The sequence below is a fragment of the Hyperolius riggenbachi genome, chromosome 7, assembly GCF_040937935.1.
Source record: "Hyperolius riggenbachi isolate aHypRig1 chromosome 7, aHypRig1.pri, whole genome shotgun sequence".
Classification (NCBI taxonomy): domain Eukaryota; kingdom Metazoa; phylum Chordata; class Amphibia; order Anura; family Hyperoliidae; genus Hyperolius; species Hyperolius riggenbachi.
This window is the reverse complement of record NC_090652.1, coordinates 90392930-90412857: the sequence shown is the minus strand read 5'-3', so window position 1 is coordinate 90412857 and position 19928 is coordinate 90392930. Positions and strand designations below refer to the sequence as shown.

The 19928-nt window shown below is 46.2% G+C and overlaps 1 protein-coding gene across 6 annotated transcripts in view; it reads right to left on the bottom strand.

Moving 5' to 3' along the window:
* Nucleotides 1-19928, bottom strand: part of LOC137524445 (hexosaminidase D-like) — a 143163-nt gene that overhangs the window by 39505 nt on the left and 83730 nt on the right. For all 6 annotated transcript variants that reach the window (XM_068244309.1, XM_068244307.1, XM_068244311.1 and 3 more), the window contains 3 exons: nucleotides 17101-17191; nucleotides 4631-4889; nucleotides 1383-1492 (listed from right to left, as the gene is read on the bottom strand). In XM_068244309.1, coding sequence (XP_068100410.1) covers nucleotides 1383-1492; nucleotides 4631-4889; nucleotides 17101-17191 — 460 coding nt within the window. The remainder of the gene's footprint in view (nucleotides 1-1382; nucleotides 1493-4630; nucleotides 4890-17100; nucleotides 17192-19928) is intronic.

Below are 19928 nucleotides of genomic sequence, written 5' to 3'. Positions count from 1 at the left end.
AAAATGGGAATCGCAAATCGGAATTGCAAATTGGATTTGCAGAGTGCAGGGAGCCTTAAAGCGGCTGTACGCCGACAAATAAACTTTCCTCCAACTTTTCACTGTACAGTCACTTTAATGTGTGCAGATGACGCATTTTACGTAGCGAGTTATGCAAATTACGTAACGCGTTATATATGCACCACTTGTGTTGCACGTTACGCAAGCAATGCGTGTAATGAATGTATATAGCTTGTTACATAAATTGTTTAACACGGTATGAAAATCGGTAAATAACGGTAATCTTAATTTTGGCCATCTGCACACGTTCTTTAGTAAATCAACCCCAAAGCGAAATAAATCATGAGTTAAAGACAACCTAGGTTGTAATATAGTATATGCAAGAATTGGCGGGTGACAGAGGAAGTAACCCACCTGTATAAAAAAAAATAAATAAAAATTCAGTATTATTGTGAAACTCTACCCCAAAAAACAAAACCAGTTTTTGCCCAAAGTGTTTCTGAAGCTCTGTGGCCACTCCCATCTGTGTTGGTGCAACTCACCGCTAGCCACCTATTAGGTTGCAGCTGTTGGTGCTGGTGGGCTGAGGAAGTTGCAAAAACACTTCCCCTGGCACCCGCCGATTCAAGCATAACTTACAAAGATGATTAAGTTAAATGTATCGTATATTCAAATCTAGGGTGTCTTTAAGACAGAAAAGGAAACACAAGCAAAGTAAGGTGAGATAATGCATGATAGAAGTTTAGTGAAATAACCCCAGTGGGAGGAAGGGAGTAAGAAGTTACATGAACAGCCCAGAAGCCAGAAAGAGCTGAACTGCACAACTGACTGCTCCATTAGGTCTGATTCACAATGAAAAACCGCAATCACTAAGCAATGTAGAGGTATGCAAAAAGACCATATGAAGGCATTGACAATAGTGTATCAAAATTATTAAATATAAGTCCCCACATACCAATAATGTTGATAAGTAAATACTTCAATCTCAGGGACGTTCAAGTGGATATCAGTAGCGATTAATTAGATATATAGTCACATGTCATTCATTGGTTGTTAAAACAGTTTTACAAACACATTTACAAATAAAAGGCGGCAAACATACAATCTCATTCCAAACCCACTTCTGGTAAGATCATTTTCTGTTCTCAGGTGGTCCAGGAAAATGGATTTACAATCCCTAACATACCATCGAGAGCAACATGTAGAGTGCAAAATACAGAAACCACTCAGTAAGTACAGAAACCACTCAGTTAGGCTCCTCAGAAGGAGTATTTGGCATTAAATTGGGCATAATGGATGACCACACCCTATCCAAGTACATGTTCAGGGTGTTCAAACGGCAAGCATCATAATCTCAGTGTTCCTAAAGACACCTTGCTTACCTATAAGCATATGGAGACTTGAGGACTTCCAGCTCTCCAGTGAATGGAAACATGTCCTCATATTCAATAAGTAGTCCATTGGCCCCCAGTTTGGAAAAGAGAGGAAATATCTAAAGAGAACAGAGAAAACATGATTGCCAATATAATCTTTTCAAGAGAATTCTTGTCCAACTTTGTGTTATTCATTTTTTACCCCATAAAAACTGTGTGCCTAGCGAGATTGAGGTGGGATTTCATTAATTGTTATTGGATTGGGGATTGATTTACATCATGGACACCTACTAAATGGAACTTGGTTAAGACGGCCTTTCATGGCTGTCTAAGCCAAAAGCCAGCATGTGTACAAATATTCCACATATAAAGTGTAGAGAAACCGAGAGCCCAATATAGTGTAGTATGTTAAAGGGGAACTGAAGAGAGAGGTATATGGAGGCTGTCATGTTTATTTCCTTTTAGACCATACCAGTTGCCTGGCAGCCCTGCTGATCCTCTGCCTCTAATACTATTAGCCATAGCCCCTGAACAAGCATGCAGCAGATCAGGTGTTTCAGTGGTTCAGACTTATAAGTCTGATCTGACAAGACTAGCTGCATGCTTGTTTCTGGTTTTAATCAGATACTACTGCAGAGAAATAGACCAGCAGGGCTGCCAGGCAACTGGTATTGATTAAAAGGAAATAAACATGACAGCCTCCATATACCTCTCTCTTCAGTTCCCCTTTAAGCATAAATGAAGTAAAGGTTATCGTGAGAAAATTATACTCACAAACGTGGGTTATCACAAAGGCAACCACTGTATAGGCAGATTAGACCTGTCCTCACTCAGGGATAAGAAGTCGCTCTCTGTAGATGCGAAAGGGGGTAGATCACCCCTCCACCAGGGGTGGACACGGTATAGCAGTAGGAGAACAGAGGCGCCAGCAGGATAAAAGCGGATAAAAAACTTTAAAATTTGCTGGGAGGAAGCGGTGGACTTACCTCCATAAAGCAGACACGAAAGACTGTCTGAATAGTAGCAATCACATTTATTAACTAGTACCCCAAAACAGTGCAACGCGTTTCGCAGGCCCAGCCCGCTTCATCAGGCAATAAACATGGGGACAAGACAGAATTTCAGCAATAGCAGGTGTAGCGCCTCATAGCAGTGAGGCGCCTGAGTAGCGCCTCACTCAGTGAGGCGCTACACCTGCTATTGCTGAAATTCTGTCTTGTCCCCATGTTTATTGCCTGATGAAGCGGGCTGGGCCTGCGAAACGCGTTGCACTGTTTTGGGGTACTAGTTAATAAATGTGATTGCTACTATTCAGACAGTCTTTCGTGTCTGCTTTATGGAGGTAAGTCCACCGCCTCCTCCCAGCAAATTTTAAAGTTTTTATCCGCTTTTATCCTGCTGGCGCCTCTGTTTTCCTACTACAAATATTCCACATGCTCATTTAAAGATCTGGCATAACAGTGACCCTCAGACGCATTGCTTCTCTCCTTATAAGAAAGAGCGACCATGACACACCCCTGCCACACCTCCAGTCACGCCCCTGCCACACACCCCAGTTACGCCCCTGCTACGTCCCCAATTACACAAACACCAAAAATGAATGGGCAACAGACATATTTTCATACTTCAAACCACACAGGTTCTTTCTATAATCACTACTTTTCCTTTATATTAGCACTCTTAATTTAGGGAGCATAAATAAAGTTTCAGTCACAGAAACCTATTTTTAGTGGTAGAGAAATACAGGGCTGTGGAGTCGGAGCAATTTGGGGTACCTGGAGTCAAAGTCGGAGGTTTCAATAAACTGAGGAGTCAGAGTCAGATGATTTTTGAACCAAATCCATAGCCTTTGTAAAAATTAGACTAAGGAGTCGGAGCAATTTTGGGTACCTGGAGTTGGTGGTTTCATAAACGGAGTCGTCGGAGTCAGATAATTTTTGTACTGACTCCACAGCCCTGACTCAGACTCCAATAAGACTCCTTAGTCTAATACTTATCAGGGCGATGGATTTAGCACAAAAGTCATCCGACTCCAGACTCCAACTCCTCAGTTTATAAAACCACCAACTCCAGGTACCCAAAATTGCTTCGACTCAGACTCCGACTCCACAGCCCTGGAAAGTACAAGGGCTAAGAGAGAACAAAAAGTCCTCTACTACAAAAGTGATCCCAAATAAGATTCTGCCTACCCTAAACAGAAGGTATTTGCAATAATTTAGCTTTGTGAGCAAGTACAGTTTCCCATGCTGCATCACTCCAAAATATACAAATCATCATGCCTCTAAAAGCCAGGCACACATACAGAACTGCTGGTGTATAGTGCGCGTAAAGCTTATAAAATACAGTATCACAGAGCCTCACCAATCCAACATACATACATCTTTATGGTCCTCATCAGTGCACGGCAGCGGATTGATATGTTCTATGGCATAGGGCTTAGACCAGTACTACAGAATGCCCAGAGAGCTCATGGTGACCCAGAAACAATGAAACGGTATAAGGTGCTAAAAGAGACTGAAAAGCCCTCCTACTAAAAAAGAGATCCTAAATATAATTTTGGCTTCTTAAAATAGAAGGTAGTTGCAATAATTCACCTTTAAAGTGAACCTGAGATGGTTCACTGGCCCCTATTTATACTTACCTGAGGCTTCCTCCAGTCACATCAGGACCATGGCCTCCTTGTTCTGCCACTATGACTCCCGGTAATTTGGGCAGTCATGTGCGTCTGTGAATGCGTGGCCCAGCTGCGTGCGCACCCCTGTTGTACTGCACAGGTGCGGATGAGAGGCACAAGCCCATGACTGGCGGGGACTGACTGGATTACCAGGAGTGGCAGTGCCAGAATGGAGGGGCCGAAGAGGATGGCGATGCAGACCATGTTGCTAATTGGGCTGGAGGAATTCCCAGGTAAGTACCATCTCAGGTACATTTTAAGTGAGCAGGGTACACTTAAAGAATTGTTTCCCATGATGTATCACTCCCAAACATGCAACTCATCATGCCTCTATATATAATTTTGCCTTCTTAAAAAAGTAGGCATTTGCAATAATTCACCTTTAAGTGAGCACATACAGTTTCCTTTGAAGCATCACTCCAGAATATGAAAATCATCTCTTTATGCCCTAAAAGGGGACTTATGAGGAAAAAAGAGGGACAGATAAATCTGGTTTCCAAAGTGAGATATTTTCCAAATAAAGGTACAGTTGGGATCTATGTATTTTCCTCTTATTACAGCCGTTTTCTCTCCTACTGCTCACCTGCTCATAGTAGGAAACCTTTGGAGCTGCACCCTTAAGGTCAAGGTGAACCAGTTTCATCCGAACTTTGCTGAAGTCCTTATGAGCATGCTTGTTCTTTTCTGTATCTTTCTTTGGTACAACTTCTGCTGACTCCTCCTTGGGTGGCTCAGGCGGCAATTCCTTAATGACCGAGTCTACCTTGCCTTCCACGTTCTCACCCCAGAAGAAGTCATCTTTGACCTGCGCCTCTTGTTTGGACTTTGGAGCCTGCACCGGGCTTTACAAAGACACAGAAAGATCATATTAAAGTGGAATTCCAGTTGACCCTCCTACATTATATGATTCATTCTAGAACTGGGTCATAAAAAACATTATACTGATTATTGTTATAGAAAATAAAGCAGCTGTATTCTGTCTGAAAAGTTGCTCAACTCCCATGATCCTTTGTGACATTGACCTGCTCGGTCAGATTCCTTAGAGATTTAATGCTGAAATCGATTGGGAATTGGCCTGCAGAGCCCATTCACACTACAGCGACTAGCGGGCTATTCCCGCTAATCGCCAAAGCGCTAGTGCTTTTAAAGCGCTAGTGTAATGGTAACTATATGGCAGGGATCTCACTGCCACAATTGCCGCCAATCGCGGGTGTTCCACGATTAGCGGCAAACGCGTTGCATGCAGAATTTTGCCACGATTCTCGCAGTACAGTGCTTAAAGCGCTGATCATGATCATCAGGAATCCCGAGGGTGTCCAGCGATTTTACCACATTAATCGCGGTTAAATCACCTGCACAAAATAGTAGCACTGAGCGCTACCGTTTTGCTACTTTGTCGTGTGAACGGGCCAGCAGTGTATGGGCAGCTGACAGATTTCTCTCTAATCAGATTCGATCAGAGAGAGAGATTAGTCTCTTGGTCCAATCTGCCCATCATCGCTATATATATGGATATCTTTAATCTCCCTACCATAGTCACATTCTAATGTCCCTTCTATAGCCTGCTGCCTAATACAAATGAATGAGGTCTGTCACCCAGGAGGGATCAGGACTTGATCCCACTTGGACTGGGGCCGTACAGACATGTTGCTTGATGAGAGTCACAGAGCATGAGGCCAGTGCTCGGCCAAGCGGTGGATTACCCACTGAGGGAGTACATGGGCCACTGTACACATGCTAGATTATTGGCAGGAACGGTCATAATCAGCCACCTCGACTGAGTTTAACCTAACATGTGTATGTAGCTTAGGACTAGTTTTGGGGAGAAATCCAATAAACCAACCAAAATGATTAAAAGGAAATGGGAGGAAACCTACAAAAATTTAGGAAGCATCTAAATACACCATGCAGGTAGGGTCCTGATTGGAAGTTGAAGTTGGGAGTTATAACACTGCTGCTTGGCCAGCATGGTAGATTTCCCCAGCTTCACACCAGCACAGTCTGACACTGCTACCTAATAGAGCAAGACCTTACCTTTCTTCTTCTCAGGGTCGGCCCTAACATGAAACAGAATCCTGTAATTCCGTCGGGCGGATCGCTCAGAAACAGCCTCATCAGTCCGCCAACAGTGCGTACACACGCGCTACTGTCACCTGAAAGTCCGCCCAGCGGGAGGGTCTGATGGACCCATCGTTGGCGGCCATAGTGCGTGTGTACGCACCTTTAGGCTCTCACAACTTTTCTTGTGAAACACCTAAAAAAAAATTGTTCAAGCAGCTGATAAGACGGATAAGAAGTCAATCCAAATGTTGAATTGACTTCTTATCAGTCTTACCAGCTGCTTGAACAATAGCAAGAGATTTTTTTAGGCATTTCACAAGAAAACACACGCACTACTAAAGAGAACGACGGGTCCGTCAGACCCTCCCGCTGGGCGGTCGTTCTCCCGACAGTAGTGCGTGTGTACAGTCTGTCTGCAGACTGATAAGGCTGTTTCTGAACGATCCGCTCAGCGGATATGAACCTCCAACCCGCAGAAATGTCGGGGACTCCCTGTACTGTGCCCATGCAGAGGAGGACACAGGGGGACACAAAGGGGCATAAAGGAGGACACAAGGGAAACACAAAGGGGCATAGAGGAGGACACAAGGAGGACATAGGTGGACACAAGGAAGACAGAGGAGAACACAGGGAGACGCAAGAGGTACAAGAGGGCATGAGGTACAAAAAAGGGCATAATCCACAAGATGCCACTTCACCATGGATGCACCAGGCTTAGTGTATGTGTATAATATATATATATATATATATATATATATATATATATATATATATATATATATATATATATATATATATATATATATATATATGTTTTATTTTCCTGTTTTTTATCCCCTCTAAATTCAGTTGCGTCTTATGGTCAGAAGTATCTTACAGTCCGAAAAATACGTTAGTCAAAAGGTATGCACCTTAAAGGGAACCTAAACAGTGGGATATGGATGTTTCCTTTTAAACAATACCAGTTGCCTGCCAGTCCTGCTCATCTCTTTGGCTGCAATAGTGGCTGAATCACACACCTGAAACAAGCATGCAGCTAATCCAGTTGGACTTCAGTCAGAGCACCTGATCTGCATGCTTGTTGAGGGGCTGTGACTAAAAGTATTATGGCCCATACTCACGAGGGACTTTTGTCGCCTCAACACGGCCTGTGAGTATGGGCCGTTGCACACGCGCGCACTCCGAACTGTCGCCCGTCGCTCATGTCGCCATGCGATTGAAAGTTTCAATTGCATGGCGACAGTCGCCGCCGCACCTCCGCCGCAACTGTCGCTAGTCCGCGTGAGTACGCGGACTAGCTACAGCAACCTCCATTAAAGTATATGGAGCTTCCGGCGGAGGGAGGAGGAACGTCGGCAACAGCTTCCGCCTCGCCGCTGGTCCCTCTTCCGCGTGTGTACGCGGAGGGACCTGGCGAGGAGCTGTCGCCGGCCTGTCGCCCACACGCTCACGTGTGCTGGCGACAGGCAACATTTGCAGCCCGTGAGTACGGGCCATAAGAGACACAGGATCAGCAGGAGAGTCAGGCAACTGGTATTATTTTAAAAGGAAAAATCCATATCTTCTCAGTTTAGGTTCCCTTTAATACCTTTGGCTAGAAGTCTGTTTAATTAGTGTAGATAATCTACTATGTACACATCAACCCGGATCTGTTGGAATTACTATTCAAATATCCCACATCACGTGAAGATTATGTCAAATGCAAAATGTACAACACTCTTCCATTTCCTCTCTTTGGTTTATATAAATGTATGAATTATAGAAATGCTGCATTCATTATAACTAAAGCTGTTATATGCTTCTTCCGCACAGTGGAAAAACTCTGCAACCCGGCATGTCAAAAACTTAACATCGAGTCTTCAAAGGACCTCTGTGACCAATTTGCCCATTTCTTCACAGACAAAGTCTCCGCTATAAGGTCCGCCATCCAACTTACAGCATCTGAGCCTAATATAGCGCCGAAGACCATTAGCAGAGACAATGTAACACCTTGGTCAAACTTCAAAGAAATTGATGAAGAAGTCACATCAAGCATCCTCCTTCACGTCCGCCTAACTACCTGTGACCTAGATCCTGGCCCAACACAGTTCATGTTGAACTGCCCCGACCTGTTCGTACCGGTATTCCTAAAAATTGTTAACTGTTCCTTAAAATCAGGGATATTTCCTGCTTTACTGAAGGAAGCAATCATCAGGCCTCTCCTCAAAAAACCCTCCCTGGACCCAGATGCAATGACCAGCTACAGACCTGTCTCTAACCCCTTTCTGGGCAAGCTAATTGAAAAAGCTGTTTACCTCCAGCTAGAAGCCAAAATCCTACAAAACAACAGTTATGACCCATTCCAGTCTGGCTTCAGTAAACACCACAGCACTGAAACGGCCCTCATCCAAATATGCAACCACCTGCTCATGGCAAGAGACAGAGGAGAGTGCTCCATCCTCATACTGCTAGACCTTTCTGCAGCCTTTGATACAGTTGACCATGACATCTTGATAAACAGGCTACAGGAATACTGCGGCATTGATGGCATAGTTCTTCAGTGGTTCCAATCCTTCTTGAGTGGCAGAACCCACAAAGTGTCTATGGGGCCCTTCCTGTCCACCCCTGTATCACTTAGGTATGGGGTGCCCCAGGGCTCAATCCTCTCTCCCCTGCTTTTCACGATTTACATGTTACCGCTGGGAAAACTAATCCAAAAACATGGCCTGACATACCACTGCTATGCAGACGACACTCAACTATATCTTTCCTTCAAGCCTGGTGTGACAGACCCAACTCTAACTATAAACGCCTGCTTACGTGAACTACAGCAATGGATGAATGACAACTGGCTGAAACTAAATGCAGACAAAACTGAAGTCCTTCTGATAGGAGGGCAGAGCATGATAACAAAACAACTTAACTTGCAGTCTTCACCACTGGGAATAGGAGGCACGGATCTGCGCAGCTCTGATCATGTGCGTAGCCTGGGAGTTCTAATTGATTGGGATTTAAACTTCAGAACTCAAATCTCTGCTGTGGTGAAATCATCCTATTTTCACCTGAAGAACATTGCAAAAATCAAGCACCTCATACCCCCAGAAGATCTGCCAACCTTAGTCCACGCCTTCATCACATCCCGACTGGTCTACTGCAATGCTCTCTACACTGGCCTTCCAAAAAAGGTCTTGTACCGACTACAGCTGATACAGAATACTGCTGCCAGACTGCTAACCAACCAACCCCGTCACTGCCACATAATGCCAGTCCTGCACTCCCTTCACTGGCTACCTATAGAATGGAGGGTCCTATTCAAGATCGGCCTACTGACATTTAAATCCCTGAATAATTTAGGCCCTGGATACATGAAAGATATGTTGCAGCTGCGTAGCAATCCCCGCATTCTCAGATCAACAGGTTCTAATAATCTAGTCATACCCAGAGTCCACTTGGAAACTTTTGGTCCCAGAGCCTTCTGTCATGCTGCCCCTACGTTTTGGAACTCCTTACCTCAACAGATCAGGACAGCTCCATCCCTGGCCGTGTTTAAATCCAGACTGAAAACCCACCTGTTCAGTTTGGCATTTGCAGAAATATAACTTTTGTTGTGTGAATACTTCATCCTACTAATTACTGAATCTGAGAGAGGCTAAGCGCTTTGAGTCCTATGGGAGAAAAGCGCTATAGAAATGTTATTGTATTGTATTGTATTGTATTATAGCTCAACTATTCTCAAATGAAAACAAAAAGGTGGAAAAACCAACCAACAGGAAAGTGAAATATAAACGGATAAAACATAGGGAAACATGGACTGCAGATCAGTTGTCCTTTCAGCTACAGCCGACAGCAACTGATATAGAGTGAAAGGACCCTAAAAATGGCCAAATACTTATAAATTTCTCCTGCCAATATCTGGGTGATTTGATCATTATGATTGAATTGGCTAGAAATCAATGCAGTGGGTGGCCCGATCGACCAATCACTGGGGCAACTAGATTGATCAGTCCAGATTAAAAAAACTAGGTGGATCGGTGGTGGGTCAAGTGCGGTGGCAGATCTGCATCTATTTTGGTGCCCCCCTTCATCCTCTTCGCATGTACGCAAGCACACACACACGCGCACGCGCACGCACACACGCACACACGCACGCGCACGCACACGCACGCACGCACAGATATGCAATTCACCTTTTCCTCCGGAGATATCTCCTAGGACAGTGGTTCCCAAACCTTTTTGAAGTTGTGACACATCACGCCAAACGCTTAGATCTCCGTGACACATCGCATATGTATAACAGAATAATACTACTAATAACCACAACATGGATGAAAAGAGTCCATTATCCGGAATACACTTAAAAATTAAGCCTAGAATAGTTGAGGAATATTAATAAAAACATCATCAGTTGGACAGTTAGCCCTCCCCCCCCCCCAATTTGGAATGATAATGATAATGATTTGTACCACGCATTATAGCCGCGGCCCCCACAAAAAATGCCCTCAGACTCAGTATAGGTAGGTAGGTAGCCAGGAATAGGTGCACCCAGTATGGGATCTCATGTGTAGATGCCCTCAATATAGGTAGCCAATCATAGGTGTCCCCAGTATAAGAAGTCAGGTGTAGTTAAAGCAGGGCTACAAGGAAATGGGCCTGGTACACACCATGCATTTTCCCATCAGATCAACAGGAACTTTCCCATCGTTCTTTAATTTCCAGCATGTCTCATCTGCTTCTGGTCAAGAAAAGGTTCAGTTTTTGAGATTAGTACTGCACATTGAAAGCAGATTATACAAGCTGGAAATTATCAAACGGTGGGAAACTTCCTTGTTGATCTGACTGAAAAATTGTATGAGCTATACCCAGCCTTAGGGTGAGAGTAGTAGTTGTAGTCGCAATTAGTCTGTTGGAGTGAGACTTTCTCTTTCAGTCCCTTAGAAACAGGGCTGAATGTAACGTATAGAAGCTTTTTTACTACAGCTTACACAGATTTTTTTTAAAGATACAAATGACAGGGTGGGCTCTAGAAAATCAGCTGTTAATTTTTTCTGATCGGAAAAAAAAAAATAGTGTACATGGACGATGGAGTGGCTTCAATCAATCGTGGGGTGAGGAGGATAGCATTGCGAACAGTAATGCTCAGGCATTGGGGGTCCACTGGGGATTCGACAGGACGGATCCTTAACGACCCATGATGTCTGAGCAATATACATGGTCAGCTGCTGTACACAGATGACGATAATGGTTATTGCATGTGTGTACGCAGCTTTACTGTGTGTAAAGCGCACAGGACCTAAGAGTGTGTGTGGTGTGCAAGCATGAAGTGTGTGTGGTGTGTGTAGAGGGTATGCCACCCATCCCCCCAGGCCAGTACATGCCTGCTCACACTCCAAGAGGCAGCGCTGCAGTAGTTTACTGGTCTTCGCCCCCATCACCCCCCGCGGCACCAGGGGGTGGAGATACCATGTGACACAAGACGGACCCAGCAAGAACCCACAGCAGCCAGGTTAGGTAGATAAGAAAAACATATGCTGGCAGGGCAGGAGCGCCCCCCTGGAAGCCGGCGCCCTGAGCGATCGCTCCGGTCGCTCAGGTCAAAGGCCGGTGCTCCAACAATCTAACCTACACCATCGAACTAACCTACATCCCATAGACTAATATCCCCTCCCCTTACCCTAACCATAACCCTCCTGCTATACGTTTGATAGTGAATGTAGGCTGATTCGACGGGTAGGTTATTTCGTCGGTACACCGGCCCTGACTGGATCGAACAATGCAACTCTGTGGTTAAACAGACTTCATTCTGAAATCTATTGAAAATCTGTTCCTGGTGTGTGGCACACATCAGATAGATCCCTGTAAGATGTGATCTGACAGAAATCTGATGGCAATCCTGTCCAAGCAAAATAAAAAAAATGAGTTTCACTTACCTGGGGCTTCTACCAGTCCCATGCAGCCATCCTGTGCCCTCGTAGTCACTCACTGCTGCTCCAGTCCCCCGCTGGCAGCTTGCCGACCTCGGAGGTTGGCGGGCCGCATCGCGTACATTTTTACGCATTCCTGCTAGTGCAGGAACATTAACACATACATTTTTACGAGTTACTGGTTCCATGCATAAATCCCTTTAAGTGTCCACCTTTATTCTCATTAGCACTTGCACCCTTACCATGCATAAACTACACCAGCATCCCCATATTCAGGGGTGTAACTACAAAACATAGTGCCACCCAGGGAAACTTTGATGCCCCCCGCCAATAGTCACACCCTTTCTCTTGCCTCCCCCTCATGACAGTCACAGCCTGGGGGCCCATCTCATAAGAGGCATAAAACAAGTGTGGCCTCCTGGCCATCATGATCTTCACACCCACAACAAGTGGAGCCACAAAAAACACCTGATCTGAAGGATGGACCCCTTCATCAGAGGGAGTGAAGTAGTAATTGGGGCCCCCTTAACCTCCTGAGCGGTCTGGACGAGCTCAGCTCGTCCATCACCGCCGGAGGCTGCCGCTCAGGCCCTGCTGGGCCGATTTTTATCAAATAAAAAGCAGCACACGCAGCCGGCACTTTGCCAGCCACGTGTGCTGCCTGATCGCCGCCGCTCTGCGGCGATTCGCCGCGAGCAGCGGCGAAAGAGGGCCCCCCTAGCCGCCTGAGCCCTGCGCAGCCGGAACAAAAAGTTCCGGCCAGCGCTAAGGGCTGGATCGGAGGCGGCTGACGTCAGGACGTCGGCTGACGTCGATGACGTCACTCCGCTCGTCGCTATGGCGACGATATAAGCAAAACAAGGAAGGCCGCTCATTGCGGCCTTCCTTGTTTATTCTGGGCGCCGGAGGCGATCGGAAGATCGCCTCCGGAGCGCCCTCTAGTGGGCTTGAAAGTTGGCTGCATGAAATAGTGGGACTGAAAGTTGGCTGCATGAAATAGTTTTTTTTTTATTTAAAAAAAACCCTCCCGCAGCCACCCTGGCGATTTAATCAGAACGCCAGGGTGGTTAAAGCTGTGGTCACAGGTGCTGCTCCCCTCTAGTTACACCCCTGCCCACATTCCTTGTCATCAGAAGTCATCAACGAATCCTTCCATATTCATGCTACTTAGCAGGCTCTCTCTGCTGTATGCCTGGCATGTAACATTGAGGCACATCACTACCACACCTCCCAACTTCTTGAGATAGGAAAGAGGGACACTAAGACACACCCCTGCCACACCTCTAACCACACCCTGCCACACACCCTGCCTTGCATATCACAAAGAATTCAGATTCAAAAGATGTAGTTTTTATCATTCAAACCACACTGGTCCTTTCTATCATAATTAGGTTTTCTTCATTTTATCAATTGAAATAAAAGAAATATATCAATTTAATTTGATGGGAATAAAATTTAGAGTCAGTTAGGGCCCTTTTCCACAGGCGGCTGAACTGTGCATTCAGTGAACTGTTACCAAGCAGCAGCGCCAGTGAGTAGTTACCAGGCAGCGGCAAGCAGTTACCAGGCAGCGGCAAGCAGTTGTGTGAGTTTGACAGTCTTTTCGCTGCACATCAACTGCTCGTGGAAAAGGGCCCTTAATATACAAAAAAATAAATATAAAAATAAAAATATACAAAATACGAAGTACATTTCTTCCAGAGTAATATGAGCCATACATTACTTTTCTCCTATGTTGCTTTCACTTACAGTAGGTTATAGAAATTTGACTCAACCAACAGGTTTTGGACTAGCCCATCTTCTCACTGGGGATTCTCAGGGTTTTCTTTATTTTCAAAAGCACTTAGTGAATGGCAGTTGCTCCGTCCCACTGCTAAAAAAAGTGTGCAGCCAGCAGGGAGGCTGGCCAGCATCTTTATCAGTGGCGTACCTACTGGGGATGCAACACCATCGGCTGCAGGGGGGCCCGGGGCCGCTCTGGGGCCTGCCAGCCGTGTGCGGGGGAAATCGCTGCTACCCCCCCCCCCCCCCCCCCCCGATTGTGGGACCCCCCAGCCAGGTGCAGAGCAGGGCTATGGCAAGATGGCTGCCGAAGCCCTGCTCTGGAGACTATTTACGACTCCAGTACAGGGCTTCGGGAGCCATCTTGCCGTAGCCCTGCACTCTGCCTGTCAGCGCGGGAGATATGCTGCAGAAGGATCGTCGGAGAGCTGCGAGCCAGATGCCGGGAGAGGAGACTTCTGCCAGGTGAGTGAATTGTTTTTTGTTTTTTTTTTCACAGGTGCAATTTTTTTTTGGTAACTGCTGCCCACAATACTATTTTCTGGTGTCTGCTGCCCACATTGTGATTTTCTGGTGTCAGCTGCCCACATTGTGATTTTCTGGTGTCTGCTGCCCACATTACGATTTTTCTGGTGACTGCTGCCCACATTGCGATTTTCTGGTGACTGCTGCCCACATTATGATTTTCTGGTGACTGCTGCCCACATTGCGATTTTCTGGTAACTGCTGCCCACATTGCCATTTTCTGGTGACTGCTGCCCACAATGCCATTTTCTGGTGACTGCTGCCCACAATGCCATTTTCTGGTGACTGCTGCCCACATTGCGAATTTCTGGTGACTGCTGCCCACTTTACGATTATTTTCTGATGACTGCTGCCCACATTATGATTATTTTCTGATGACTGCTGCCCACATTACGATTATTTTATGGTGACTGCTGCACACTTTACGATTATTTTATGGGGAAATGTTGCTCACTTTACGATTATTTTATAGGGAAATGCTGCCCAATTTGCAGTTAATTTCTGGTGAAATGCTGCCCAATTTACGATTAATTTCTGGTGAAATGCTGGCCAATTTATGATTAATTTCTGGTGAAATGCTGCCCACTTCACGATTATTTTATGGGGAAATGCTGCTCATTTTACGATTCATTTCTGGTGAAATGCTGCCCAATTTACGATTCATTTCTGGTAAAACATTGCTGCATTAGGATGATTTTATGGTGAAACGCTGCCCCATTACGATTATTTGGCGCCTAGGGGGGGGGCCCCATCCTCATTTTCGCAGGGGGGGGCCCAGTGATTTCTAGTTATGCCCCTGATCTTTATATAAATCATTTTCAAGGAGTGTCTTTATAAATAATAAAGGCCATGCTGAGAATCCCCCATGAAGACATGGACTGGACCAAAACCAGTTAGTTCTGTCAGATTTCTACTACCTACTATAAGTGACAGCAAGATGGGAGAAAAGCAATTTATGGCTCATTTTAATATGGATCAACATTTATGGGTTTGGGTGTTCCACCTAGTGTCATTATTCTGCATTGCTTAACATTGGTTAACACGGTTGCATTACAGCATTTATATTTATTTTATTTTATTGTTGCCTCCATTTGGCCTCCCATCTGATGTCCACTGCGCCTGGTGTAGCGGGAGGGATTCCTTCCGAATCCACGTCTGCCCCCCCCCCCCTCTAAACCCCCCTTGTGGCCAGCTCCATGTGTATATAATCAGCCCATGCATCGTTTTATGTCTATATATGCTGTCAATTGTGCCACAGGCAACCTCCTCTGGTTTCTGGGATATGTATAATGGCAAGAGGTGGTTGGCATGGTAACCCAGCACACACTCCTCATCACCCTGTCAGATGCGAGTGGGAGTGCCGCTGCTCAGTGCACGACACCCCACACGCCCACTGGTAGGGGGCGTTGTTGCCATGACCATCTCTGACGGCTGATGATGCAGGGACGCGCTGTATGTGACAGCGAGCGTCCGTTGCTATGGCTACCCGCACGTACGATGATGCAGGGACGCGCTGTATGTGACAGCGAGCGCCCGTTGCTATGGCTACCCGCACGTACGTAGGGCGTGCGAGCAAGTGGGCGGATGCGCTGTGACGTCACAGCGGCATTCGACACACATTCAGCTTCAGTGCGGCTGTGGCCTCTAGACTATTGGTCCAGCCGCGCTGCGTCACATGGGGGTGTCTCCTATTGCCATGGTAACACCTGCACGCATTTGGCTACACGGGGGGGCGAAAGTGATATACCGAGCAGCCGCCGCTATACACATTTACAGCCACTGTACATCTATTGCATGGATCGGCCAGGATACAAATTGGCCAGATAACTACAGTGGGCTGCTGCAGGATGTGCCATTTGGCCTATTACGCAGATGAGGGCTGGCCTCCATTACACCTTTGGGGGAGTTGTTTAGGAGGGAGTGGCTACCCCCTTTCCACCCACCGGGTGTGGCTACCCCCTTCCCACCCACCGGGTGTGACCCATTTCCTGCTGGACCAGGTATTTAAGCAGTGGCTTGTCAGTACACAGGTAGCTTTGACTTAAGCTACTGGGGCTGTGATTGGGGGTTCTTTGTATATATTGTGTATAGCATTGTATATATTGTATAGCACCTTCTGAGGAAGCCTGTTAGGGTGAAATATGTTCATATTAGGGTGATTCACATTTGTATAGCACTGTGCACTTTCTACCCTCCATTACTGCCCCACTCTGGGATTGGCAGTGCCGGCAGTACTCTGGGTACCCCGCTGGCCACTATTGATGCACAGTTGGCCAGGGGTGATATCCCATATCCTGCACTGCGATATCCAGTGTGTAAGCACCAGCCATCTATGAGATAGCTACACCCCGCTTTCTTTTAACGGGGGGGGGGATCAGCAAAGACCCTCTATATTGGCATTGGTGCGCCCCTGCTACGCTAATAGGGTACACACCGTTTGGGCCCCGCACCGCAGGGTGACCCATTTTTTAGCACCACTTGGTGTTTTTATTTTGGAGTCTATTTAACCTCCTATTTATACCTATAGGGTTTGTCTTTTTAGACATAGTGTCTGTCATTTTAATATGGAAGAAAGATACTTCTCATTTGTATGTGTTTAAATGCATTTTAAAATTGAACATTTTTCGCGATAGTGGCCCGTGAAACATTTTTCTGTTGAAAAATACATATATTAACACAGATCTGTACAGCAGTCTTCAAAGAAGGGCAAATGAGGGAGAAAGAGGGGCTGAGGGATTGGGTTCCCAAAGAGGGACAGTTGGAGCTATGCACTACAATCACTTACCTGCTCCTATACATATACTTTATCACAGCCAGGCCCAGGATCAGCAGAACTCCCACACGCAGCCAGTGAATCCTCCTGGGGGAAATCATGTCTATGAAAATAAAAAAACAATGGTAGATCACAAAACAAACAAACACCAACACATCAAAAAGCTACCAACAGTGTTACTGGAACCTGCACACGCATAACAGGATTGGGAGGGGTAACTGACTCTCTACAGAACATCTCCACCAAAACTATACTACATTTATTTTCAGTAGAGAATGGGGTGGGCAGACTGTATGTAAAATTATATTTATCTCAAAGTACAGTTCAAGAAACTGAAGCGTAAAGGAAGTAAGAAAAGACATACTTCCCTAAGAAGAGGGAAGCCTCTCAATCTAGAGGCTTCCCACACTATTCTATGCTACTGCCCTGGACCCTCCTTTAATGAGTAATCAGGCAATATTAAGTACCCCCCCATCTTCTTACCTGGGGCTTCCTCCAGCCTATTACAGCTAACATGTCCCACGCCGCATCTCCGATCGCAGCCAACAGCCCGGGGTCCATGCCATGTGCAGAGGCCGACCTCCTCTACTGCGCCTGCGCAAGCACCACTGTCAATCAAGCCCATGTTGTCTGCAGCGTACTGCGCAGGCACAGTAGTTCTGCTTGTGCCTGTGCAGTACTCTGCGGACAACGTGGACTGGATTGACAGCAGCTCTTCACGCAGGCGCAGTAAGGATGACGTCGAGGTCGCCCTCTGCACAGGTGGAGACCACAGGCCAACGGCTGAGAGCGGAGCTGCAGCGTGAGACATGTCAGCTGCAAGTGGCTGGAGGAAGCCCCAGGTAAGTAGATGGGGGGGTACTTAATATTGCCTGATGACTCCTTTAACACTGGACCTGCACAGTACCACGGAGCAACTTGTGCACGAATGGCTCCGGCTCCCTGTGCAGAAGCAGCTGTACTCGTGCAGGTGCAGTACCGACTGGCTTGTGCATACCTCCCAACTTTTTGAGATGAGACAGAGGGACACTTAAGCCATGCCCCTGCCACACCCCTAATCACGCCCCTGACACACCCCTAGTCAAGCATGCCATAAAGATTTCATAAGAAAATATGTTGTTTTATAATTCAAACCACACTGGTCCTTTATATCCTGCCTCATTTTCCTTCATATTACCATTTTAAAATTAGTAATATCAATTTAAAGGATGGGAATAAAGTCAAACACATTTTTAGTAGAGAAATATATATTTACATAGAAAGAGGGACAAAGCCCAGAAAGAGGGACAAATGAAAAGGAAAGAGGGACAGGGCTCCAAAAGAGGGACAGTTGGGAGCTATGCTTGTGCCTGAAGAGGAGTGTGGCCCCTGAAGTTTCTACCAACAAGCCCTTGTCTGTAACCTCTGGGAGTCCATGGTCATATCTAAAAAAAGAGGGTGGCCCTGAGGAGCCTATGGGCGTGGTGTTGTTGGTAATCATTAGGGTGTCCACACTTGTGCATGAAAAGGAGCGTGGCACTGAGGTTCCTACCAACAAGCCCTTTTCTGTAACCACCAGGAGGTCCTCACTCATACTTGAAGAGGAGCTTGGCCCCGAGGCTCCGACCAACAAGCCCTTGATGGTAATCATCAGGGGGTCCACACTCTGGCCTGAAGAGGAGCGTGGCCCTGAGGTTCCTACCAACAAGCCCTTGTCAGTAACCTCTGGGGGGTCTACACTCGTGCCTGAAGAGGAGTGTAGCCCTGAGGATCCTACAGACATGCCCTTGTCAGTAACCTCTGGGGGGTCTACACTCGTGCCTGAAGAGGAGCGTGGCCCTGAGGTTCCTACCAACAAGCCCTTGTCAGTAACCTCTGGGGGGTCTACACTCGTGCCTGAAGAGGAGTGTAGCCCTGAGGATCCTACAGACATGCCCTTGTTGGTAATTTTCCTTGCTCAGCAACAGGGGACCAGAGGACAGCGTGGGAAGCCTCTAGCAGTGTTCCCCAACCCTGTCCTCAAGGCCCACCAAAGGTGCATGTTTTGTGGAAATCCACAGAGGTAGTTGATCAGCTCTGCTGAGACACTAATTACCTCACCTGTGCATGTTTGTGGTGTTCTGCAAAACATGTCCTGTTGGTGGGCCTTGAGGACAGGGTTGGGGAACTCTGCTCTATAGGCTCCAGAGTCTTCCCTCTTCTTAGATAAGTATTTATTTTTGTATCCGAGGTTTGCCTGGGTACACTTTAAAGGCTTTTTGATTTATAAGACTTATATGACTAGTAAGCATAGTGCCCAATTTACAACTTTTTGTGAAATGTGTTTTTAAAAAAAGTCATTTTAAAAATGTATAAGCAGACAGAGGCGCCACAAGGATAAAATATTCTAAAATGTTTAAAATGAGAGGAGGCAGAGGTGGACTTACCTCCCCCAAGCAGACACACAAGAGTGTTGTGTATATTGAAAACAACAAAAATATATTTATATACTCCAAGTGCAACGTGTTTCGCGGGCATCTCCCGCTTCATCAGGCAATAGAAACGGAGCATAAAACTCAAATAGTTCTGGTAGACAGAGGTGCTGAGCTTTGCACCACACTTATTTGAGTTTTATGCTCCGTTTCTATTGCCTGATGAAGCGGGATATGCCCGCGAAACGCGTTGCACTTTCTGGAGTATATAAATAAATCTTTGTTGTTTTGAATATACACAACACTCTTGTGTGTCTGCTTGGGGGAGGCAAATCCACCTCTGCCTCCTCTCATTTTAAACTTTTTAGAATATTTTATCCTTTTGGCGCCTCTGTCTGCTTATACAGTTCCTGAGTCCACCCTTGGTGGAGGGGTGTTGCCCCTTATTTC